The sequence below is a fragment of the Thamnophis sirtalis genome, unplaced genomic scaffold, assembly GCF_051295495.1.
Source record: "Thamnophis sirtalis isolate CommonGarterSnake01/CBP01778 unplaced genomic scaffold, rThaSir2_p1.2 scaffold_3, whole genome shotgun sequence".
NCBI lineage: Eukaryota > Metazoa > Chordata > Lepidosauria > Squamata > Natricidae > Thamnophis > Thamnophis sirtalis.
Window position 1 is genome coordinate 88,220,058 of NW_028261383.1, and position 25,123 is coordinate 88,245,180.

The following is a 25,123-nucleotide window of genomic DNA, read 5'->3' on the forward strand; positions in this document are numbered from 1 at the left end:
AGAGCGCAACATTCATACCATTCGGGTGGGGGTGAGTTACATTCTTTAACCCCAGGCCTGACGGGATAGCCAGGTCTTAAGGGCTATGCGGAAGGTCTGGAGGGTGGTGAGGGTACGAATCTCCACGGGGAGATCGTTCCAAAGGGTCGGAGCTACTACCGAGAAGGCTCTCCTCCGCGTAGTTGCCAGCCGACACTGACTGGCAGATGGAACTCGGAGGAGGCCTAATCTGTGTGATCTAATGGGTCGCAAGGAGGTACTTGGCAGGAGGTGGTCTCTCAAGTATCCAGATCCCTTTATGGGTGGTAAGTAGCACCTTGAAGCGCACCCGGAGATCAACAGGTAGCCAGACAAGTTAGAGATCATGGCTTGCGTTGAATAGCATGAGCATGCTTGGGGCTTGAGTTGTCTTAATGGAAATCGTTCATATGCAGTTGCATCTCAAGCTAGTTAAATGTGTCTCTCTTTGCCACTCCCAAATCTATTTTTAAGACAGGAATGAGGTTACAGTCTATAGGGCCATGTGGTAATCATCTGAGCACACTGCAGTAAATCATACCCCAAGGGAATAATTCCGGAATTTTCCACACAGAAATCAGAAGCAAGGTGCTGTGGGTATTGAGCTTATGCACTGATTTGACTTTTTTCCCCAGTCAGTTGTTTAGGGCTGAAACAAACTCTAAAGATGGTGAGATTGTAATGGGAGAGTTTGTAAGGGGTCAAAAATAATACGATTTATTACAAAAAACCCTGGAGGCAGTAAACTAGAGGGATTGGTCTTAACAAAGAGCGAATATCCTCTCTCTCTCAACCCAGTGGTGGACAATTTCCTTTTTGTTCTTTCTTGGGATTACTTCCTTGACTAAGTGCAAGAGTCAAGATTAAATGTTATTGAACTGAGAGGAAAATGGTTGAATGTGTTCTGTTTACTGGGTTCCAGGCACAGATGAAGATGCCATCATTGAGGTTGTCACACAGAGGAGTAATGACCAGAGGCAAGATATCATAAAAGCATACAAGTCTCATTATGGCCGGGTAATTAGTACAATCTCTTCTTTTGTATCTCATTCCCTTTCTCCTACATTTAGTTGATTTACTTATTGCAGGAGCACTTATGCAGTAACTCTTATAGATGCCTATTTAAGTTCGGAGTTACTTTTAAAAATAAAGAATTAAGATCATTCTTTCATTGGTTGCCTTCCCCAATTAGATGCCTTCTAGATCTTCTGCATAACCATTTCAACTGCTAATTCAAATCTCTGATGTGTGTGTGTGTGCGTTCAGTTGAACACGCATTAAGGTCTGTAGATTTCAGAATGCTGATATAAATATGTTAAGTATGCTGGAGGTCCATGTGCCAATAGTCTTTCTTTTTTGAAAAAGGAAAACAGAAAATCTAGCTGCATAGGAAACAGCAATGAGGAGCATGATTATAATACTTGGGAAATTTGTAGAACTTCCCCCATTATCTTTCTGAAGCTTTTGTTTGTTTTGTGCCATAGCATTATTTTTATGCATGAGGCATTCAGGATGGAAAATATATATTTAAAAAAAGGCATTCTCCCTCCTAGTTAAATATCATGGACCAATCTATTACTCAAATCACCATTAATGTCTATTGGTCTTTTTTTTTTTTAAGGAGGTCATCTTTTACCATCTTACTCAGTCGTGTCTGAATGTCTAACCTTCAGTTGACAGTTTTAGGCAGGAGATGAAAAGGATGAGTTGAGTTATGTATCTTCCTTGGGTATGGCAAACTGGCCTATAAATTAGTGGTGGGTTCCAGATCCCGTTGCAACCAGTACGGTGCAACGGGGCTGGGCATCCACCACATGCACACGCCCAGCACACGCATGCGTACTTACCACCTGTGACACTCCGCGACGGCTCCCACGACACTTCAGCTGCTCGGCGGAGCATCACACAAGCGCCGTATGCTCCATGCGCATAAGCCCCGATCAGCTCAAATACAGGTAAGGCGGGCAGGTGTGCCCTCCGGAGTACCGTACCGGAATGGTACCTGGTGCTCCCAGCAGGCACTGGTACGTCCGTACCGGGGCGTACTGGTCGTATCACACCACTGCTATAAATATAGAAGAGCGTTGAGGGATACAGTGTGTTAACTATTTGGGCACTTGTATTTTTAATTGCAGATTACTTTTAATCTGTATGCAGATTTTGACTCTGGAGAAAAGCCTCTTAACAAAACAACAATTATTAAGCTCTTATTATTATTAAGCTCTACCTGCATGTGGAGCAACTACAGCTAGAGTCTGTTCTTAAGTCAAAGTATGTATTCTCTATTGGCTGCCATTCTTCCTTCCTGCTCTAATCACAAGAAAAAGTTAACACCCCAGAATATTGCATGTATTATTAAGATAGATCTAACGAGCCTGAGGGGTAATATGCAGCCCAATAGAAGTAGATGGACTTTCATTTCATAAAGCCTCACTGTTTACCATGCTTGCTAGGACTGATGTGGGATAAATTTTAAAAATAATTGAATGCCCACAAGTGGCCAATCCTTGCCCCATCATATTATGTCAGAGCCTTTTTTCTAAGCATCGTCTTCCTCACTGGTATCAATGTTTTGGAGTTTTTTCTTCTTTTAAATACAATTTTATTAGACTTTTGAAAGGAAGGAAGGAAAATGCAGAGATGAAAGAAAGGGTTTTAAAGAAAAGGCTTCTAGTCTTCTTTTATTGCAGTTATAAATATAAAATTATATAAGTTAACAGCTTTCTCTATGATTATAGCATTGTTTACATTTTCTCTATAATGTGTTATATTTATTCTAATCCTCAAAACCATGTATCATTTTTACTGTTTCCTGCAAAAAGTCAATAACGGATTTACAGTCATTGTTACATTTCCTATGTCTAATTTGGCTATGTTTCTTTGGAGTTTCCTATTTGTTTTCCTTCATGAATGTCTCCTGTGATAGGACCTTATGGCAGACCTGAAATCTGAAATATCTGGACCTTTGGCGAAGGTTATTCTTGGACTGATGATGCCACCAGCCTTCTATGATGCAAAGCAACTGAAGAAAGCCATGGAGGTAGAGCAGATTTCTTTTTAATATAGTATTTGAAGAACAGAAAGATAAATTTAATCCATACGGAGAAAGAGTATATATATATATATATATATATATATATATATATATATATATATATATATATATATATATATATATATATATATATATATATATATATATATATATATATATATATATATATATATATATATATATATATATATATATATATATATATATATATATATATATATATATATATATATATATATATATATATATATATATATATATATATATATATATATATACTCAACGAGTAATTAAGTCCTTGAGAAAATGAGGGATTTCCTTCTTGCTAAAGATTGCCAGCTCAGGCTGATACGTAGGTTCAATTCTGAGCCAATTCCCCCCCCCCCCCCCCCCGGCCGCAATATCAGGACATCGATGCACTAGGCATTCCCTATAAATGTGAACACTTAGCTGACCTGAAATCTTAATGGTGACTAAATGATCAAATATCTTTGCATCACTCCAGGGGGCTGGAACTGATGAGAGTGCTCTCATTGAAATTTTGGCCACACAGACTAACCAAGAGATTCAAGCAATTAATGAAGCCTATAAAGAAGGTAAAGGGTTTCTTCAATAATTCTTAAGGGGCAAATGGATGTAGGAGACTAAGAATCCAGAAAGTGTTTATCAGTTGCTGTATAAAATGCTTAAATTTTGCCAGTACACATTTTATTTACTTGCTTGCTTACTCATTGGCATTTTCCTATAGTGGTTCCAATCTAATAGGATGGCAAATCACTGCTATATTGGCAAAAAAAGACAAGGGAGACTGTCCTTATAAAGAGCAGGAGTTGAGCCTGACTCAAAGGAAAATTGGTCATATTGGTCTGTTTATTGCATCAGATCAAGGTTAGAAGCTACTGACCTTCAAGGGTAGAAGCTACTCAGAATAAAATATTCCCATGGGCTTCATTCCATGTCAATGTCCTATTCACACACTAAAACTGGAACCAGTACTTTGATGGATGTTTTCTAGTATTAAGTCTGCATATAATTATCCTTGAAGGATTAAGGAGGGCCAGGCATACAGTAGGTAATTTTTGAAGGAGAGCACTGGAAAAATCTCAGGGATACAGGCTAGACTGAAAGTCAAAAAACACCGTGGCAATCCAATTTACATTTTTTTAAAGAAAATGGGTTTTTAATCACCAGGAATTGCACTGGAATCCAGAGTGTCTTTGAACATTTTCTTCTGCTTTTGTGTTTTTCCAGCTTATCATAAATCTTTGGAGGATGCACTGAGTTCTGACACTTCAGGACATTTCAAAAGGATCCTAGTCTCCCTGGCACTGGTAAGAGTCCCCCCACCCCCAAATGCATTCTTAAAGCTCCTTTACTTAAAAGATAAGTGTTTTCTGTCTGATATTTCTTAACATCTAATGATCTGATTCAGTTTTTAAACCACCTTTAAAAGTTGCCATATTTTAATTTTAATTTTTATTCATTAAGGATCTTGTGAATTTGATAATGGTACATTGAGTCGGAAAGAAACAATTCTATGAGTATTTTTGCATGCAGGAACAATAATGCTGCTGAGCTGTAATGGACACAGGTTCAAATGACAATTCTTGCCTCAGTTTCATATAGTCATCATCAGAAAGCAAGTAGGCTGTATAGGATTTGAAAGCTGCTTCAAATGGTTTTGTTTTTATTTATTGTGCAACAGTAGACTTTTAGAAAGCTATTTGCATCAAGGTGATAAAATCTAAAATTGCTCAATACATGGATACAGTTCAGATAGTATTCATTTGGTGGCTATAATTTATTTATCCTCAATAAGAATGATAGAAATCTCATTTTGAAAAAATAACAAAGTACGATGTTTTCTGAAAAAGGAGTGGAGAGAAACTATATGCTTCCCAGGCATATAAAATAAGATACGTCACTGGAGAGCAAAATTGCAAAATTTGGGCTATGCCATGCAATCAAACTCATGGGGAAAAAAACAGCTATGTTCAGCAGGAAAAGGAAACAAGGCTGCCCAAAAGCATGAGACACCAAAACTGACATTAGCCAAAGCATAAAACAACAGAAAGAAGCTGTACAAGATTGGAAAACATGGAGAGAGCTGGTCCACAGAATGGTCAAGAACTGGACATGATTGAATGGATAGCATCATCATCAAATAATGCTGGGAGTTGTAGTTCTGCAGTAGGTGGCGTGTGGTGCTATCAGATCCAACTGCAAAAATCTAAACAATTAGATGGCTGTAAATGAATACAGAAAGGTCTAATTCTTTGGTGTCATCTAGTAGGCACCCAAATGTTTAAAACCCAGATTTTGTAGCTCACAGCATTGCTTCACGCCTATGGGCAATTAAACTAGTAGCTCCCAAGAAAGGTGGTTCAATATTTAAAGATGTTAATTTCTGGCCCATTCCCATGGGCCTATTTTTTTTTGCACCTTGTTAATCTCAATGTCTAACTGCAGGGTAACCGAAGTGAAGGAGGAGAAGATTTTGCAAAAGCTCGTGCCGATGCTCAGGTAAGTAAAGCCACATGTGCAGGAATGGTTCTGCTGTGCCTGGTGCCTTTCTTCCATGATATAGATTTGAAGATTCTAGAGCTGATAATAGGTTAATGTTGAGTTGCATGAGCTATACTTTGCCATAAAAGATACCCCCCCAGAACAGAGAGAGCAGGAGAGAGCATGTGAAAAAGCTCAATTAGAGTTCTTGCTCTGAGCTCATACTGTATATATAGAAACAGATTTGGAATGAACACCATGCAAACATATGATTTATTTAGGCTTTGTTAAGTAAGCTACAATTATTTGGGCTCACACAACACTCTAAGCCCACACCAATGCCTTAGTATCATGTGTGAACCCAGTTGCACTTTGCAGGTAATTCATGCATGTCAAATTTTAATGTGGGTTTTAATCGAAGCTTTTCATTTCCCAAAAAGTAATAACCATAACCCATCATATATATATTTTGCAATTCCATGTTAAGGGACACTCATATTAAACATAGTTAAAATTGGTTAAGTAATCCATTTTTAATACATGCCAGATTCAGGACAGAGAGCAAATGTTTATACAGTAAGTCACCAATTGAACTCTGGATAATGTGAAGTGATGCAGTTAGGACTGTTTCCATGAGAGGGAGTTCTAATGTTTCTGCAGGCTATTGCATGATTTTGAAAGCAATGCTGCATCTCAATAAGCAGGAAAAAGAGTTGCAGAAGCTAGTATCCTAAATGTGAACTTTTTAGCCAGATCATAGTGAACCAAACCCTTTCTGTATTCATTCAATGCTTAAAACAAGCTGGGCATGCAGAATTGCTTCAGATAAACAGATCACATTATCCTTGGTGTGCTAATGTGCTAATATCTTAATTTTAGTATGGATGGCATATTCTCATGCTGGAAGTATTTTTCTTAGGCCTTTTTTCTTCACCTTTTTTGCACATTGATTTCTGGTGTCTTCCACATTTCTTTGCCCAAATAATTTTTCTGCTGATCTCTTCAATTAGCTCATTGTTCCTTTTTCTTTGCTGTGCTTTCATTTTCTATTGAAAGTTGTGGGGATCAAAGACTTTAGCTTTTTTGACAGTTGACAGTTTCCTTCCTATTGCCACATTCCTCATATAGAGGCATATACTGATAGCAATAGCACTTAGACTTATATACCGCTTCATAGTGCTTTACATTGCTCCCTAAGCGATTTACAGAGTCATCATAGTGTCCCCAACAATCTATCTCTTCTGTCTGTTACAAATTAAGGGAAAAATTACAGTTCTTTGTTGAATGCTGATGCTCTAAGGATAAAGGAAGTTTTCTGGTACAAATTTGAAGTTTAAAGAAAACCGTCAAGACAGCTTTCTATGCTACTATTTGAGAATGTGGCACCTCTTTAATGAAACAAAAATTGTGAAGTTTAGAAAATGTGTTTAAAAAACAATTGTTTCAGAAAAACCACCTACTAATAAAATGGATAGGTATGCATGCTACATGTGCACATTATGTTGCAGCTTTTTAATCTTCCTCCCCCACTTGGAAATTTTCCTGGAGCTGTCTCTGGAGCAGGGAGAAATATTATCAGTTTCCTGAAATGATGGAAAGGGGCTCCTGTGTTGTAGGATCCTTTTTACTAAATACATGTAATCAGAAAACATTAGAACAAACATCACTTCTGTGTCTCAGGCAACCTTCCTTTATAGAGTTCTGCTTATTTCTGTTTCCATGCTCCTTTCAAGATCTCCTCTCCCCCTCTGCTTTTGCATTAATTGGAAAGATGGCATACCTTTTTAAAATAGAGAATTTCCACTCATTGTTGAAAATAAAGTTAAGGGATGTATGCATGATTAGCCCCTTCAGTATTGAGGAACTTCATCCGATCAGAGTATCTGAATACAAAATGAGAATGGAACGCCTTTTGTTGCCATAATTAAACAGGTTATATTGGTGCCAATGTCATCTTGAGATCTTAGAATGACCCAATTTATTTATGAAATCCCTGGAGTGACCTGTGCCACACCATCTCTGACCTTGTTCCCTTCCTCTCCCTCCCTCCCTCCCTCTTTCTTTCTGTTGTCAGGTGGTTGCTGAAACCCTGGTGAGTGCCTGCCCTTTATTTTTCCTTGACATGTTCTGAATGTCTGTCACTAGTTTTCCCAACTGCATTGCCCAAAAATTATTGAAAGCAGCTTTAGCACATTTGCAAGATGCAGGTTGGGGAAGGATGATCTACAATACAATTGCTTTTCTTACATCAGTTTTTAAGGAATGGTAGAATTAATACATTAAATGTAAAGTGTGGTTGAAGTTAGAGTTGAATTAAGTGAAGGCTCTGTGATTATTATCACAGAGAAAGCTCTTCGGTCAACAAATGGCAGAATACATCAAGGTTGACACAATAGCAACCAAAGGTCCACATGTTATATTATAATTTTACTGTGTCTGCTTGGGAATGCCAAGTGGACAGAAAGAAAGAGAAAGAGAGAGGGTATTTTCAGCTGTGCCTATTGTAACCTAGTCTTTAAGTGGTCTTTATAAAGTCTACCTGAGGTCCCTTAACTAGGAATGCCAAAGATTTCAGAGACTTTTTGAATGAAAAGCATGCTGCCTGATTTTGAATGACAAAAGAGATGCACTAACAATTCTGATTGCTGATGCTGTGCCTCTCTGGGCTCACACAATAATATTTTCCAAATCAATATTAATTTGCTTCCCCAATTTTAGATATTGTGCTGTATTGCCTTGGCTCATGTGCCTTCCCAGCCTAAGATGACTGAAAAGAAATTGTGTGTGGATAGAATTACAGATAGTCCTCACTTAATGACTGCAGTTGGGACTGGCAACATGAGGGTTAAGTGAAATGTCACAAGACGGGGCTAGACTTTTGATGTCAGTTCTTCAGTCATTAAGGAGATCACCCACAGTTGTTTAAGCATGGCATTATGTGACTGTGACTTGCAACTTACTGCCACTTCTTCATTGACTTTGCTTATCAGAAGCTGACTGTGAAGCTTCCAAATGGTGATCCAGGTGACCACGGGACCCTGCAATAATTATAATTTTGGTGACTGGTCATAAAACCTTTTCAATGCCATCATAAATTTAAATGGCTGCTAAGCAGTCATTAGGCAAGGACTACCTGTATTATCAGCTGTTGGCTTGTTTAGGCTTCATTTTTCACCTGCGCAACTGGAGGAGTGTGCTAGTTTGAACTTACTGCCCAGCAGCAGAAGGGCAACAATGAACAGTTTGGAACCAGGAACAGCCTACTAACTATCCCATAAAGAGAATTAAAGTTAGCAGAATATAATTTGTACCGATCTACTGAATGTGCTGTTTATTTCTCTGTGTGTAAGAATATGCACAGAAATGAATTCAAAAAAGTACCTTTCCTTATTTTTTGCTAGATAGAAAAGCAGCTGGATACTCACTTGGGATTGGGGAGGAATCAGACTCCCTAACAGAGATGCTCATGTTTTTTTAATAAAATTAAATCTGACACTATCTCTGTAATGGTTTTTATGACATGGAAATTCTTATGGTCCATTAGTCGATCTATATGAATGACAGTATGTTCTGTACTTACTGATAAAGAATATGTCTTGGGGAGAGAAACACAAGACTTACATGGTGGGCTTTGGCTGATAAACATTCTCAGTCACTGCACAGTACTAGTATCAAACTAAATAGGTTGGACAATAGATTTATAGCATCTTAACAATATTATGACCAACTGATTAGATTGTTCCAAAACAATCCAATTACCTCCAATAGACCGATTAGATCCCACAGATTAGGCCTCCTCCGAATTCCATCCGCCGGCCAATGCCGACTGGCGACTACCCGGAGGAGAGCCTTCTCTGTGGCTGCTCCGACCCACTGGAACGAGCTCCCCATAGAGATTCGAACCCTCACCACTCTCCAGGCCTTCCGCAAAGCCCTTAAAACCTGGCTGTTCTGACAGGCCTGGGGCTAAAGAGCTGTTGCCCCCCGTCTCGAATGGTATGACTGTTGTGTGTTTTTAAATTATGTATTGTTATGGTTCGTCTTTTTATTTCCTGTCTGTACCCCCCTTCCCTGATTTGAATTGTGAGCCGCCCTGAGTCCCCTTTGGGGAAAAGGGCGGCATATAAATGAAATGAAATGAAATCAAATCAATCAACAGACTTTTGACATTCACTAGATCCTTCATTGGTTTTGCAGAAATTGTCTGATGTTTCCGGTGATGATTCGACATCCCTTGAGACCCGCTTCCTGAGCATCTTGTGCACCCAGAGTTATCCCCAACTCAGGAGAGGTAGGAAGGCAACAGGGATGTGTTGCAATGATTATATCTTACAGCTCAAAGCAATGTACATCATGTTCCTGCCTCCTATTTCCCCCCACCAAAAGCATGTACACCTTGGACCGGCCCAGCCAGTTTTCAGGCCTAAAAGAGCAGTAGAACTGAGAGTTTCTAATCAAGCACCTATAACCACCTCCCAAAACTGGCTGTCCCAAAATGTATGGTTTGTATGCCATGTTTATAATCATGACTAAGCACAAAGTAAATGATGTTTTCAGGCTATGCAGTCACCTGAAGCAATTGTTTGGGTAGAGCTGTCAGAACTCGACAGTGAAAAAAACCAGCAGAGAGTTAAAGTTTCCTCTCTCTTATATTGTTGCCATCTAATGGCCATCTGGATTTTTGCAGCCCAGATCTGGTAGCCCTGTGTTTTGGGGCATCACCTAAGCCTAGGGACTGGAAGGAAAGGGGCTGCTACAATCAACTTGTTAAAGAAAGTGGGGGGGGGGGAATCTCTTTCCTGGAGAAAGCCAGCATTTTTGGACATAAAAATTCAAAGGAAGTTCATTTAATCAGCCAAGGCCCTTCCCTGTCGATGTTAATAGTTTGTTCTGGAGGCTTTCCGTGGTATCCCTAATTGTTACCCACCTTGAAACTCAGAATAATCCTTTAACTCAAGCTTGCATTGGAAATTTAGATTTCTTACATTCTGCCTTTAATCCTTGTAGTCTTCCAGGAATTTGTTAAGATGACAAATCATGATGTGGGCCATGCCATCAATAAACGGATGTCCGGAGATGTCCGAGATGCCTTTTTAGCTATTGGTGAGTGTTGTTTTGTATGAGTATAGTATAGAGAAATGTACTGTTGTTGTTTTTTTGCATATGGAATGCAGGCTTTACTAAAACCTCTCAGAGTGAAGTTGTTCTTGCAATGTTTTGACAATTGAGCAATTTTCTGTGATTTGCATAGATGAAGAAACTGGCCTAAGCTTCTTGTAAAAATGTGGAGTGTGGTCTTTCATAAAAATGTGGCTATATTGCAAAATTGGATTAATATATGAGACAGAATGCATGCACAGTATTGTATGCAGGTGGTGGTGGTGGGGGGGGGGGGAACGGACCAATTGCCCTGGAAAACAAAAAAATAGATGGATGGTCTGATTACTAGAGATTTTCTACAGGCCAACTATCAAAATGCAACATTTTTCTGATTGTTCATTTTCAGTTTTTTTCTGTACCATTGCAAAGCTAGAAAGCTGAGTACTTTTTTCCCAAAGAATTTTTATTTTTTTATTCTCTTGCATACCATTTTAAGTATACATTCACATAATTGGTATTCTTCTTTACATTAATCATTCTTATACATTTATTATTTCATTTAATAAGTTATAATGTACAATTTGGGTTGCTTTATTTACCATCCCTTCCTCCTTTTGAAACACATTGTTTTCCCTTTCTTTTCTTTCTCCTTCCCTTCTCTACTTTGTTCCTTCCTCCACTCCTTCTCCCTTCTTCCCTTACCTTCCTCCTACTCCTGCTCTTCCTCTTACCCTTCCTACCCTCTCTTCTCTTTCTCCCCCTTCCATCCTCCTCTCCTTATCTCTTTCTTCTTTCCCCCGTCTTCCTTTCTTTCTCTCTTCCTCCTCCCTTCCTTTCTTTTTCTATTATTGTTGGTGTATATTTCAAAACTCAGTTTATGTTTCCTTGGGATGGTATTTCCGTCAGCCCAGATATAATTTAGTATCATTTCTTATTCCCTTACCTTCACTAGTCTACCCTAGGTATGTTTTCCCCTCTTTATATCTCGTTCTTGAATGTATATATATTTAATATTTTCTTTTCTGTTTTCCCCTTCTCCCCCCCCCTTTTCTATTTAATAGTGCGTCATTTGTGTACTTTATCTTTTCCCTATTTTCTTTTCTAGTTTGCTTTCTCTAGCCAGTCATAGAACCTTCCCCATGTCTTGAAGTACTCCGATTCCTCTTTATCCTTTATATTCATTGTCAACCTATTCATCTCTGCACAATCTAATATCTTTTTTATTATCTCTTCGTCTGTTGGTAGCTTATTTAATTTCCAATTTTGGGCAAATACGATTCTCGCTGCTGTAGTATTTTTGAAAATAATATTGATCTTACACATAATGCCGAGTGTCATTTTGGCTGGAGCATTTCATGTTACCTAGTGTAACTATGGCCAGGTAAAGTTCTTTCTGGCTCAGATTAAGCTACTGCGTATGAAACCTCAGTGGAATTGAACAATCCTTTAGTCATCTTATTTTCAGCCATTTGTGATGGGTATTAGACTCGTTTAGCCCAGGCTTTGTTCAGGCTTACTGTCTGGCACTAGTATGGTCAAGTATACTTGGGCATTGGGTAGCTCACCTGTCACCTCTTCTCTTCACCAAGACTTACAAGAACCAATTGCGTTGCTTGTTAATGCCCTCACTGGACTGGAATGGGCCTTTTTTCTTCTGGCCTCTTCTGTGTCCTGCCTGATGGCAGCCAGAGGCTAGACATGTACTGAAGAAGAGTGAAGAGGGAAGCCACATCTGCCTTTGCCCAAAAAAACTTCCTCATTCAAGTGTACTTGCAGACCAGGAAGTGGCTGCCCAATCACCCTCCTTATTGCAATTTACAGAATTGCGGGGAAAATTTTTTGGGTTCTTAGTTCCTGTTGTTAACTGTTTTGTGTTTTTTTAAATTATGAGGCATTACTATGGCAATGAAGATACACCCTTCTAGTTGAAAATCCGCACTCAGAAAATGTGCATAAAGGATGGAAACTGGGATGCAGTTCGATTTGTGAAAACCCTTTTTTTTTACAAAAAAGAAATATGATTCATGTGTTGTTTGATATTTATTAGGATCATTAACATATCTTTTTGAACAGCTGTTGTTAATAATCTCATCAAGGCCTGGATTTCTTGCTTCTCATTTCCCCTGATTTTCCGGGTTACAGACCCTCATTGCCTCTCCCGCCTCTCCCTGTTTTCAACCACAGCTGTAATTCAGGATAATAGTTCATGCACTTGATGAAGCGTGGACACTGGTCCAGGGAAGCCTAATAATAAACATTAAACCAACTCATAATTTCATTGTGGGTTCTTAAGAGTCATGCTGTTTCTTCTGCAACAGACATCTTTGAAAATGGCTCCCTCCTCCATCTCCCTTCCTGTTTGGAAGTTCAGTTCAGTGGTGGGATTCAAATAATTCACCAACCAGTTCTCTGCCCTAATGACCAGCTGGGTAGGTGGGGCTCGGTGGTCATGTGATCATGTGGGCGTGGCCAAGTCAGTGTCACTCAGGTCGATGGGTACTTCACCTTAGTTGTTACAATGGTAATAAGGGTTAACTGGAGAGGCGGTTTCTGTAAGCGGGGCAATAAAGATTAGGCTAGAAACAACACCAGAATGTTTCCTTCCTGCCTTCCTTACAGGATTAGCCCTGGAAAGTGGATGGAAACAAAAGATTTCTTTCAACAACTGGTTCTCCGAACTGCTTAGAAAGTTACCAACCAGTTCTCCCGAATAGGGGCGAACTGGCTGAATCCCACCACTGGTTCAGTTCCATAATTTTACATGGGCAGATTTTTTGGTCTCTCTTCCTTCCCTCTTGCATTTGCTAAATGAAAAGCTATAGTATACTATTACCAGATTTATTTAGAACCTTACTGAGCAAGGAGTGGCTGAGCCAGAATACTTTGCATGCAGACAACTGTTGGTGATTTCCTGGCAATACATTCATGTTCTCCTCTTTGTTGTCCCTCTTTCTTTGAAGTGCGGAGTGTTAAGAACAAACAAGCTTTCTTTGCTGACAAGCTATACAAGTCCATGAAGGTAAAAACAAACATCCATTTGTTGTTGTTGCCCCAAGAAGGAGGAGTCAGTATACTAATCAAATATTTTGGTTCTTCCAGTTTTAAAGACACCAGAAGTGGTCTATTTACAGGGAGCTGATGCTATAAACAGAGACATTTTTAGGAAGCTCCAGCTAAACTTAACTTTTGTCTGTCCTTTATATAAAGAGAATTCCTTAAGAAAACCTTGCTAGAGCTCAAGTGCAGTCATGAGGGACACATTCTCTTTTGATCATCCCACCTTTAGAACTAGGATTCAGCAGGCTAGCAGGAGCCAGACACAGTGACCCAACACCCACAAAGAAGGGAACTCAGATTTAGCAATGCTGATATTTGCCAAGCAGGATGTGAAGCTTCCATTCAATTGGCTGGGCTTTATAATTGTGGGAGCAAAACTATCCTGTTACTAGGTTATAGTTATGATTGTCATCTCTTCAAAATATTTTGCAGCAATAAAGTGAGTGGAAATCCACTACTTCCTGCCTCTCACCCACCTGGTGCATTTTTAATCTCTTCAGGGTGCTGGCACAGATGACCAAACTCTCATCAGGATCATTGTTTCAAGGAGCGAAACTGATCTGCTCAACATCCGGCGTGAATTTTGGGAGCTGTATGACAAGTCTCTACATCACATGATTGAGGTAAAAGAAACTTTCGGGTTTTGTGAAAACCACTTTGCCTATTTTAATGTCATAAGTACTTTGACCTTTATCATTTGCCTCACTTTTTGCGTATGACTAATTAGTCTCATGGCAGCCTGAGTGAGTATTAAATTCAAGAGTGCAAAAAGAGACACTATAAGCTGAAAAGAACAAAACAGATCAATCTGTAGCGTTAAGTTAAGAGCGTGTCATGCACAGAGAAACCCTGTGTTGATATAAGAACGAGTTCATGCTCTAAAGTGTAGTTTTGTTTGACTACAGGTACATTTATTAGCCGGTCACAGGTAATCCTTGACTTAACAACAGTTCATTTAGTGACTGTTTGAAGTTACATTAGCGCTGAAAAAAGTGACTTATGACTGATTTTCACACATATGACCATTCCAGCATCCCCATAGTCACGTGAACTAAATTCAGATGCTTGGCAACCGACACATATTTATGACAGTGTCCCAGGGTTATGTGATCACCTTTTGCAATCTTCTGACAAGCGAATTCAATGGGGAAGCCAGATTCACTTAACAACTGTGTGACTGACTTAACAGCTGCAGTGATTCACTTAACAGCTGTGGCAAGAAACATCATAAAATGGGGCAACTGACTTAGCAACAGAAATGTTGGGCTCAGTTGTGTCATACATCAAGGGCTACCTGTATATGAATAGCAGCTGCTCAATCAGGTGCTTTGCCTGGGCTGACATTATCAGGGACACCTTCTCCTTTCTCCAGTTTGTATGGAATTTTTAATCCAAAGATCGAGTTCCTCAGTCAGGGTTCTTTAGGAATATACTGTTGCAGAGAACATGCTTAAATAGATGCTAAAGCAATGTTTTTCAAACCTGGCAACTTTAAGATATGCGGATTTCAACACTCAGAACTCTCATCCTGGCTGAGGAATTCTGGGAATTGAACTCCGTCCATCTTAAAATTGCAAAGTTTGAAAAACACTATGCTTAAGGAACCCACTCTAAACTGGACGCCTCAGTGTTGGTCATGGCAGTGGGTAATAGCAAGGTGAAAACAGTAACCCTACACACCTGGAGGGCATGAGGTAGGAGAAGGTTGAATTTTAAAGATGTATTGGTTTAATGTAAGTTTAACAGCTATGGTTTTTCTTAAAGGATTCTGTTAATGGTTAAGAGTCGTATAATTGAGTTCCTGGCAGAACTATAATTCTTGTGCTTTGTACACAGCATTACTTATTAAACCAGTTTAAGATATGCACAGCAGAGGTGGGTTGCTAATTTTTTTACTACTGATTTGGGCGCACTCCTATGCTCGCACGCAGGAGCCTCCCACCACCATTACTACTGGTTCGCCCAATTCAGGCCAAACTGGCAGCAACCCACCTCTGATGCACAATGGGTATTGAATTAGTAAATTCATTTACATTTTTGCATACTTGATGATTTGGATGCATTTTCTCATTTTTTTTAATTTTTTTTTTGGTGACTTGATTTTCCTTGTTTCAGAAGGATACTTCAGGGGATTACCGCAAAGCACTGCTAGCTGTTTGTGGAGGAGAAGATTAAGCAGTCAATTAGTGCTGTAGAAGCCCATCTTACCTGAGCTGTTGTTAGTCACTTACGTGCAACCTAGAAGTTACAGTTGCTTTGAAAACTTCAAGGATATTTTGGATTCACTGAGGTCTCACATTGTGTTAGGGAAAAATAGCTATGTTGTCACAAAGAGCTTAATATTGCAAATAGCAAAGATCACAAGGATAATCAATTCAATGGTTGGGAGGAGGGGAACTGTCTGATTTTGTCAAAGCTGACCAGTGGCCACCTGTTTAATGAAGCCATACCTTTATAGGTATATTGCGAACCAAAGAAATAAAATGTATGTTGCCGGGCACGCAGTTGTTCTTGTTTGTTTTGGAACAAGGGAAGCACATGATATAAGAGAGTCTAATTTTAAATAAAGTTTGGGGCATGCAAAGATGTTTGTACTTTTCCAGCAGTTTATAAATATAGTCATGAGTGCTGACAATAACAAATACAAATAGTCTTCTTGCTTGTGAAAGCCTGCAAAGTGCTGCATAAAAGGAATGATATTTACCTTTTTGTTTCTTTATTAAATTCACATGTATTTATTAAACTAGAATACCATCAGATTCAGTGAATTACCTTACAGCAAAATACAAGGTATCCATCCATTCTAAGAAACAATAAAGCAATCATGGAGCAGAATTAAAACAACTAATTGTGGGTGGTTAAAAAGTTTGGTATATAAAAATAAATGCACCACTCAGAGCCCCTTTGTAAAGGAGATGGGTGGTTAGAAAGTTTGATGTATAAATTCAACATTAAAATATCCAGAATAGATTTAGAAATAAAATTGTATTTGTGATGTGAAATAATAACAACTAATTCTAATGGCATAGCAGCCATAGTGGCACAGTAATTAGAACGCAGGATTGCAGGCTAATTCTGCCGACTGCCAGCACTTTGATTCTAACCAGCTCAAGGTTGACTCAGCCTTCCATCCTTCCGAGGTCGATAAAATGAGGACCCAGATTGTTGCAGCAATAGGCTGACTCTGTAAACCACTTAGAGAGGGCTGTAAAGCACTGTAGAGTGGTATATAAGTTTAGGTGGTATTACTATTGCTATTCATACACTGAGGAAAATCTTATGGAAGAATTCAGTCTTTCCTTGATACTTATTTCACCTGAATGTAACAATCCATAAAGAATAAGGATTGGCAAATCTCATCAAATCTATGAAGTCATTGGGATTGGGGAAACAATCAATGCTTCAAACTCATTTCCCCTATCTGAAAAATGGGTTTAATAGCAACAGTTCCCGGGTAGATATGGTGATCTGTATTTACATAGGTTCCTAAGAATAGTATTACTGTTCATAGGACTATTATGAGTAACCAGCAACTTTTGATACTTGAGTAACTCCAGCTTCCTCATTCAGAAGCATCAAAGTTTGTTTTTGATCCCATCTTCTTTAGTGGCCAGGCAAGCTGAATTTTAATTATTAAAATGAGATACACAAGTAGAGATACACAACTAGGAAAGAGCCCTATCCCTCCAAAAAGAAAACCTTCTAAAGCATTTAACTTTTCTTAATTCTGTCCATAGTTAGAAGCAGCAAACTCATTTGTCCACTGAGTTTATGCAAAAAAGAATAATCTCTATAGTAACTTCAATGTTTTTCTCTTCCTCACCATGATTTCTGCTCTCCAAAATAAAAGTAATAATAATCTATTCAAAACCTGACCTATATATCTGGTTTTGACGAGGAAAAAAAATCATACATAAATGGGATTGATGACAGCCTTATTTGTAGTAGCTTCTCAGTAAAAAAGTTACTAAACTAAAACATTATTTGTTCCAAGAAGGTTTTGAAGATAACTTGCCATGTCTGACTTCTTTATACATCTTGACAAAGTGAACATCAGGTTACTGGCTGGCCAACTAAACATTCCCTTCCACCACCCTGATACTGTAAATAGGATATTGCATTGCCTTCTATGGTTTTGTTCAAAGGTGGCAGCAGGATTATCTCTGACCACAGGTTGTCATCAGTGGTGGGTTGCTAGCTGGTTTACTACTGGTTTGCTCGTGCTTGCTTGCACGCACAACTCTTCTGCGCATGCGCCGAAGAGTCCAGGCAGGTGGACTACCAGTTCAGCTGAACCGGACCGAACCAGGAGCAACCCACCTCTGGTTGTCATCTAGAATGATGACTTACGATCTGCAGTACAACCATTTTGTGCAGTGGATATGATTGTGAATTTTGCCTAAAATGGTTCTCTAATAATTTCTAATCACTCCGTTCTTTTATGATAGAAGAGCCATTGATGAAATAGCAAATGGAAGAATGGACCATACAACCTACAATGAAAATAATGGGGCAGACTAATAAGAATAATTTACTAGGATACTGGGAATGGACTGTTCATTCTCTCTGAGTACTGGGAGAGTGTTGGGAAGCCTAATGGACCTTTGAATTGCTTCATTTGCTTTTTTTTCTTCTTCTAATGTATCACTAAAATGATCACTTAATGTGGATCAGGCTAAGGAAGTTTCTGACAGCAATCTAAGCAAGAATCTCATTTAATTAGGGTAGATGTTAAAACTTCAGTGCCTGAGCCCTGAACTACTATAGCTGAATTATATTGCTTTCTGGAAATGATAATAGAACTAAAAATAAATTTTAATCATTTAAAAACATTTAAGAAACTTGCAGAAAAGAAAAGCTCCGGTTTTTGTCTGCTACATACAGTATAAGTGAAATTTGATGACACCACAGATGAGGACTTAGCAATGATGTTCACAGCTATCACAGTCATTTTGAGTGTGCTACTTTTTGCAAATATCCTTATGTTAACTTGGCAGATTTGTTGCTATGCTATCTTTCACAAATGGCCTGAAGCAGAAGCATTAATTCCAATCATGAATATTTAAACTATCAGGGTTAAAATAAAAATTTTAAAAATGTATTGCATTTTACAAACTCTGCTTGTTAATATTGTGCTTTAGCTAAACAGACTGGATCTGAAATGATGAAAAGGTGAATGGATGAGTAAATTGGCAGGCATTTTAATCAACCTCAGGGAATATTTGCTCTTACATTAGCATGTAATTAAAAGATCTTAAGATTATTTCAGCTTTTATTGAATGGGTATCTTAGAAGTTCCACATTGCCTAGAATCTTATGAGATACAGTCCTAACATACTGAATCTAGAGGGAATCAGGTAATGGCATTTATATTAAACTATCATTACATCCCACATTTTTGGTTTATTGTTATATAACGTTTTCTCTTTATGTTCTATTAATGAAGCTAAAACTTAAATATATAAAGTGAAAACCAGTGGAGTTTAATAGTTGAAATGATGAGGTAGGGATTGGGATGTTCTAATCCTTAGGTATGGAGGTTTGCTGAGTGACCAGGGACCACTCACTCCCTTTCAGCCTAAATATAATCAACTTCTGCAACAAGCCAGTCTCAAAAAACCAAACTTCATATCATGCATTGGTAAACTTTCCTGTTAGAAGGCAAGTACAGAGTCTAGTGGATTCTGCAACAAAGCACAGCAAATGCTAAGAAGAAGAAAAACAACAACAGGGGAAGTCCAGAGAAGAAAAGACCCCAATGAACGCAATAAAAGAGATGACACAACAGAAGCTGATGAGGGATTATCCTTGATGACACAAACATAACGTTATAAGAACTCAGTGCAGAGACCATCGTGGCAAAATGATGCCCATTGAAAGAGTCAGAAACACAGCGAACAACTGAAAAACAGCAGCCCACAGAAACTAATGATGGCCCTAATACAACTATTCTCACACTTATCTCATTTACTTCCGTCACTACTTGAGCTTTGTGGTTTAGAAGCTTTTATTTTTTTTTCTTCAAAAAGCCAACCAAACAGTGTAAACAAGTATTCTAGCTGGTAGATTCATTTTAGTGGGAGGACATAAGAGTTTCTGAATTCGATTTCTAATTCCGGGAGCATTTCATCTTATTGAAATCATTCCCTTCATAAGGAACGTTTAGTCAATGGGAGAAAGCAGCTGGCTGATGTGCATGCCCACAGAGGAGCTCTGTGTGCCAACTCTGGCACACATGCCATAGATTTCCCATCACACACACACACACACACACACACATATATATATACAGAGAGAGAGAGAGATTAGATTTATATTTACTATCATTATTCCAAATGGACATTAAGGAGTTACTATTGACTTCTGAGAATTTTTCTGACCTATTCAAAATTGCCAGGTGACTTAGCTCAGGCCAGTGATCTATTTCTATATCCCTTAAAGATGTATTTTTCAAAAAAGGATCCAAGAGCTAAATGCATTTTCCACACTCAATTATACAGGCTGTGTGCACAAACATTGCAGGCTTGAACCTAAGATAGCATTCAATCGAAGTGTGGAAAACTTTATTTTTAGAAGGATCACAAGATGTAAACAAATGTCCTAATTGTCCTAAGATGATCTTTATTCTTAAAAGAACAATGGTTTATTTTATAATATCCTCTGATCTTGAAAATTGGTAGTCCAATTTTAATTCACAGAAAAAACCCAAAGGGAAAATGCTGAGAAATCAGTGAATAGGCACACAAATCATTTGATCACATCTTTCCCTCAAATGTTGCACACATCTTGTTTCAGTCATGATGTATTAATTGTTTCTTGATGATTATCTATCTATCCATCCATCCATCCATCCATCCATCCATGTCAAACATAATCCACTTTGATAAGTAATTCTGGAATAGCTACTGCTGGAAATAATTACTTTAATTGGTGACATTTGGGTATATTTTTTTTTGCTTTTCCTGAAGCTCCCAAGGAGCATATTACCAACCCTAAAATTCAGAAAGGCATCTTTCGTAAATCATGGTAGCCTGAATGGAAGAGAATGGAAGCAACAAAAAATAATGGCTTAATGTTTAGAAAAGGTGATGACCCAAAAAAAGAAAATGGAGGAAGGAAGAAGTCTAGTTATGAGGAAACAAAATGATACTCTAAGTGATTTCCACAGGAAAAAAATTACACTTGCTAAAGTTCAGAAGCTACGAGATGCATACAGCTGTATTGCATGGTTTTGTCTCAGTCCAGTGAAATATCCAGGAAAACAAAATTGTGTTTCAAAAATTGCGACATTTTGGAAAAAAAATACAACCCAAATAATAATAAGTCTAACAGACTGAATCCAGATGTCTGGCACTTATTTTTTTAGCAGAATAACAACAATATTTCACATCCACTTTTACCACTGTCTGATTCCTGAAAAAAACCTGGCTTTCAGCTTCATGTTGTACTTTTGTAGGCATTTTTGCTTTGGTCTATACAATAGAACAGTGATGGCAAACCTTTTTGGCACCAAGTGCCGAAGATGCACTGTTTGCACGCTCATCAGGGACGCGCCCAGTGGTGGGTTGCTCCCAGTTTGGACGAACCGGTACTAACCGCAATAGCAGTAGGCATGCGCAGAAGCATTGGGCATGTGCGCGAGCATACCCAAACCGGTAGTAAAAATATTTGCAACCTACCACTGGGCGCTCCCCAGTAGAGAAGCCGCCAAGTGGGCATGCGCGCTCTGGAAACTGGAAGTTCATTTTCCAACATGCGGCAGCTTCTCTTTCAGGGCGCATGTGCACCGGCCAGCTTGTCTTTCAGTTACTGGTGCTCATGCACACATGACGATCAGCTGGCCAGCGTGCATGAGCATACCAGAAACCGGAAGACCAACTCTTCTGGTTTCTGGCATTGTCACACATGCAAAAACAGTTGATAGTTGCCTGCGCATGCGTGCAAGAAACCCAGAAGAGGAACCGGCAATGCTGCGTGTGCCAGCCAACATCGCTCCACCTGCCATAGTTTCACCATCACAGCAATAGAAGCTAGCACTAAACTTCTATTTTTATTATTCTCCCCTCAACTGAAACTAAAATTATTTTACTTAATTTGAAGGAGGAGAAGATGGACTAAAGAGAAAAAAGGTTGAGGAAATATGTGTGGAAATGTTTGATGCTAGATTCTAAACACAAATCTCAGCCTAAACCAACACCCACTACATACAAAATACAAGAACAATTACTTGGGAGATGGGGAAGATTCCAAAACCTAATATAGTCAGGATGTTGACTAAACCAAACACATTAAGTTTTTGGAATTTTTCCCCCCATAAAAACTGCAGGATAGATCTTATTGAAACATTTGCTGCCAACTAGAAATGTCTGCATTTCTACAGGTAGGTGCCAAATGCCCATACACAGCATTACCTCCAATTACTGTTCTTTTCTTTTCAGATTTCAGATTCATTCATTCATGTATACATACAGTTAGTGCTTGACTTACAACAGTTCATTTAGTGACTTATGACCATTGCATCATCCCCATGGTAATGTGGTTTACCTTCGGATGCTTGACAGCTGGTTCATATTTATGACAGTTTCAGTGTCCTGGGATCATGTGATCCTGTTTTGCGACCTTCTGACAAGGAAAGTCAGTGGGGAAGCCAGATTCACTTAACAACTGTGCTATTAATTTAACAACTGCAATGATTCACTTAATGTGGCAAGAAAAGTCATAAAATGGGGCAAAACACACTGAATAAATTTCTCACTTAGCAACCTGTTCTGTCCCCCCTTCTCCGCTCGTTAACAGACGACAGGCAGACAAACGTAAAAAGAACTCACTTTATCAGTTCTCGCCTCAGACTGGCTGCGAGCCCCAAAATAAACATAAATAAAGTCTCTGACGAGATAACAGAATACCAAACAAAAACTCTTACAAAGCAATGCACTTCTCCAAGTGTCTCCTTGAATCAGGGTTACAGAAAGCAAATCACTTCTCCAAGTGTATCTCAAATAAACCATGACCGATGATCAATGAATGTTGAACGAACGAAGGAACGTTGACTCCTGCAACCAGGGCGTGGCACCATCCGTCCTTTTATCCCCAGAAGATGCCCCTAACGAGCCCCAGCTGCATTGTTAAACTTGCATCCCGAAAAGACTCACAGAAGACTGCTGCTGAGTCACAACAGCAACCTAAATTCTGGGCTCAATTGTGTTCGTAAGTCGAGGACTACCTATACAGAGCAGGAGAAATTTCTCTAGGGAGTTCTTTAATAACAAGGATCAGATACATTTGTTCACCTATTGTCATGGTGTTGGAGGCTGCAGAGGCTAAATTAAAGAGGGTAACATTATTATTATTGTTATTGTTGAATTGAATTGAATTGAATTGAATAGGTTTATTTATAGGCCGCCCTTTTCCCTGAGGGGACTCAGGGCGGCTAACAACTCATAGGAAGGGGGATACAGACAATAACATATAACATTACATATAATTAAAAAGTAAACAACATTCATCCAACATTCGGGTGGGGGCAGATCAATCTCTACCCCCAGGCCTGGCAGGATAGCCAGTTCTTGAGGGCTGCGCGGAAGGTCTGAAGGGTGGTGAGGGTACGGATCCCCACGGGGAGCTCGTTCCAGAGGGTCGGAGCTACCACTGAAAAGGCTCTCCTCCGCGTAGTGGCCAGCCGGCACTGGCTGGCAGATGGCACTCGGAGGAGGCCTAATCTATGAGATCTAATCAGTCTCGAGGAGGTAATCGGCAGGAGGCGGTCTCCCAAGTACCCAGATCCACTACCATGGAGGGCTTTATAGGTGGTAAGAAGCACCTTGAAGCGCACACGGAGATCAACAGGTAGCCAGTGCAGCTCGCGGAGGATAGGTGTTATGTGGGTGAACCGAGGTGTACCCACAATCACTCGCGCGGCCGCATTCTGGACTAGCTGAAGCCGCCGGATGCTCTTCAAGGGCAGCCCCATGTAGAGCACGTTGCAGTATTCCAGCCTAGAGGTCACGAGGACGCGAGTGACTGTTGTGAGTGCCTCCCGATTCAGGTAGGGTCGCAACTGGCGCACCAGGCGAACCTGGGCGAATGCCCCCCTGGTCACAGTCGACAGGTGGTGATCAAAGGTCAGCTGTGGATCCAGGAGGACTCCCAAGTTGCGAACCCTGTCTGAGGGGTGTAAAATTTGGCCCCCCAGCCTGAGTGATGGAATGCTAGCCAAATTGTTGGGAGGGAAACACAACAGCCACTCGGTCTTTTCTGGGTTGAGTACAAGCTTGTTAGCCCGCATCCAGTCTCTAACGGCCTCAAGACCCTGGTTCATCACGTCCACCACTTCATTGAGTTGGCACGGGGCGGACAGATACAGCTGTGTATCGTCCGCATATTGATGGTATCTTATCCCGTGCCTCCGAATGATCTCGCCCAGCGGTTTCATGTAGATGTTAAATAGTACGGGGGACAGGACCAACCCCTGCAGCACCCCATATGTTAGGGGCCTCATGGTCGATCTCTGTCCCCCGACCAGCACCGACTGCGACCTGTCCGAGAGGTAGGAGGAGAACCACTGCAGAACAGTGCCTCCCACCCCCACCTCCCGCAGTCGTCGCAGAAGGATACCATGGTCGATGGTATCGAAAGCCGCTGAGAGATCAAGAAGAACCAAGATGGAGGGATGACCTCCATCCCTGGCTCTCCAGAGATCATCGGTCAATGCGACCAAAGCGGTTTCTGTGCTGTAACCAGGTCTGAAGCCGGACTGGAAGGGGTCCAGGTAATCGGCTTCCTCCAAGGACCGCTGAAGCTGGTAGGCCACCACCTTCTCAACAACCTTCCCAATAAAGGGGAGGTTGGAGACTGGACGATAGTTGTTAAGTACAGCTGGATCCAGAGATGGTTTCTTCAGGAGGGGTCTCACCACCGCCGTTTTAAGTGCGGCGGGGAAGTGCCCCTCCCGAAGCGAGGCGGTAATAACCGCTTGGATCCAGCTCCGTGTCACCTCCCTGCTGTTAGCTACCAGCCAGGAGGGACACGGGTCCAGTACACAGGTGGAGGCACTCACAGCCCTCATGGCCTTGTCCACGTCCCCGGGGGTAACATCCTGAAACTCAACCCAGCGCTGGTCTACCAAGTCATCCACTCGTGCCTCGGCTGGGTCTGCAAGGGTGGAGTCCAGATCCGACCGAAACCGAGCAACTTTGTCCGCCAAGAACTGGGCATAGTCTTCAGCCCTACCCTGCAAGGGGTCCCCCATATCCCTCTTATTTAAGAGGGAACGGGTTATCCTAAACAGGGCGGCTGGACAGGACTCGGCGGACACAACCAAGGAGGCAATGTATGCTCTTTTTGTTGCCCTAAGTGCCCTGATGTATTCCTTGGTGCAGGTTGTTAAAA

The 25,123-nt window shown here is 40.1% G+C and overlaps 1 protein-coding gene across 3 annotated transcripts in view; it reads left to right on the plus strand.

The window, feature by feature from the left end:
* ANXA6 (annexin A6) overlaps positions 1–16,235 on the plus strand; it is a 42,169-nt gene extending 25,934 nt beyond the window's left edge. The window contains exons 16-26 of one of the 3 annotated variants that reach the window (XM_087709431.1): positions 941–1,035; positions 2,945–3,058; positions 3,579–3,669; positions 4,325–4,404; positions 5,543–5,596; positions 7,653–7,670; positions 9,776–9,869; positions 10,586–10,681; positions 13,639–13,697; positions 14,236–14,358; positions 15,854–16,235. In XM_087709431.1, the coding sequence (XP_087565557.1) occupies positions 941–1,035; positions 2,945–3,058; positions 3,579–3,669; positions 4,325–4,404; positions 5,543–5,596; positions 7,653–7,670; positions 9,776–9,869; positions 10,586–10,681; positions 13,639–13,697; positions 14,236–14,358; positions 15,854–15,910 (881 nt within the window). In that variant the 3' untranslated portion in view covers positions 15,911–16,235. Of the gene's footprint in view, positions 1–940; positions 1,036–2,944; positions 3,059–3,578; positions 3,670–4,324; positions 4,405–5,542; positions 5,597–7,652; positions 7,671–9,775; positions 9,870–10,585; positions 10,682–13,638; positions 13,698–14,235; positions 14,359–15,850 lie in introns of all 3 variants that reach the window. The other 2 variants (XM_087709430.1, XM_087709432.1) reach the window with 2 other exon arrangements.
* Positions 16,236–25,123: the final 8,888 nt, after the last annotated feature.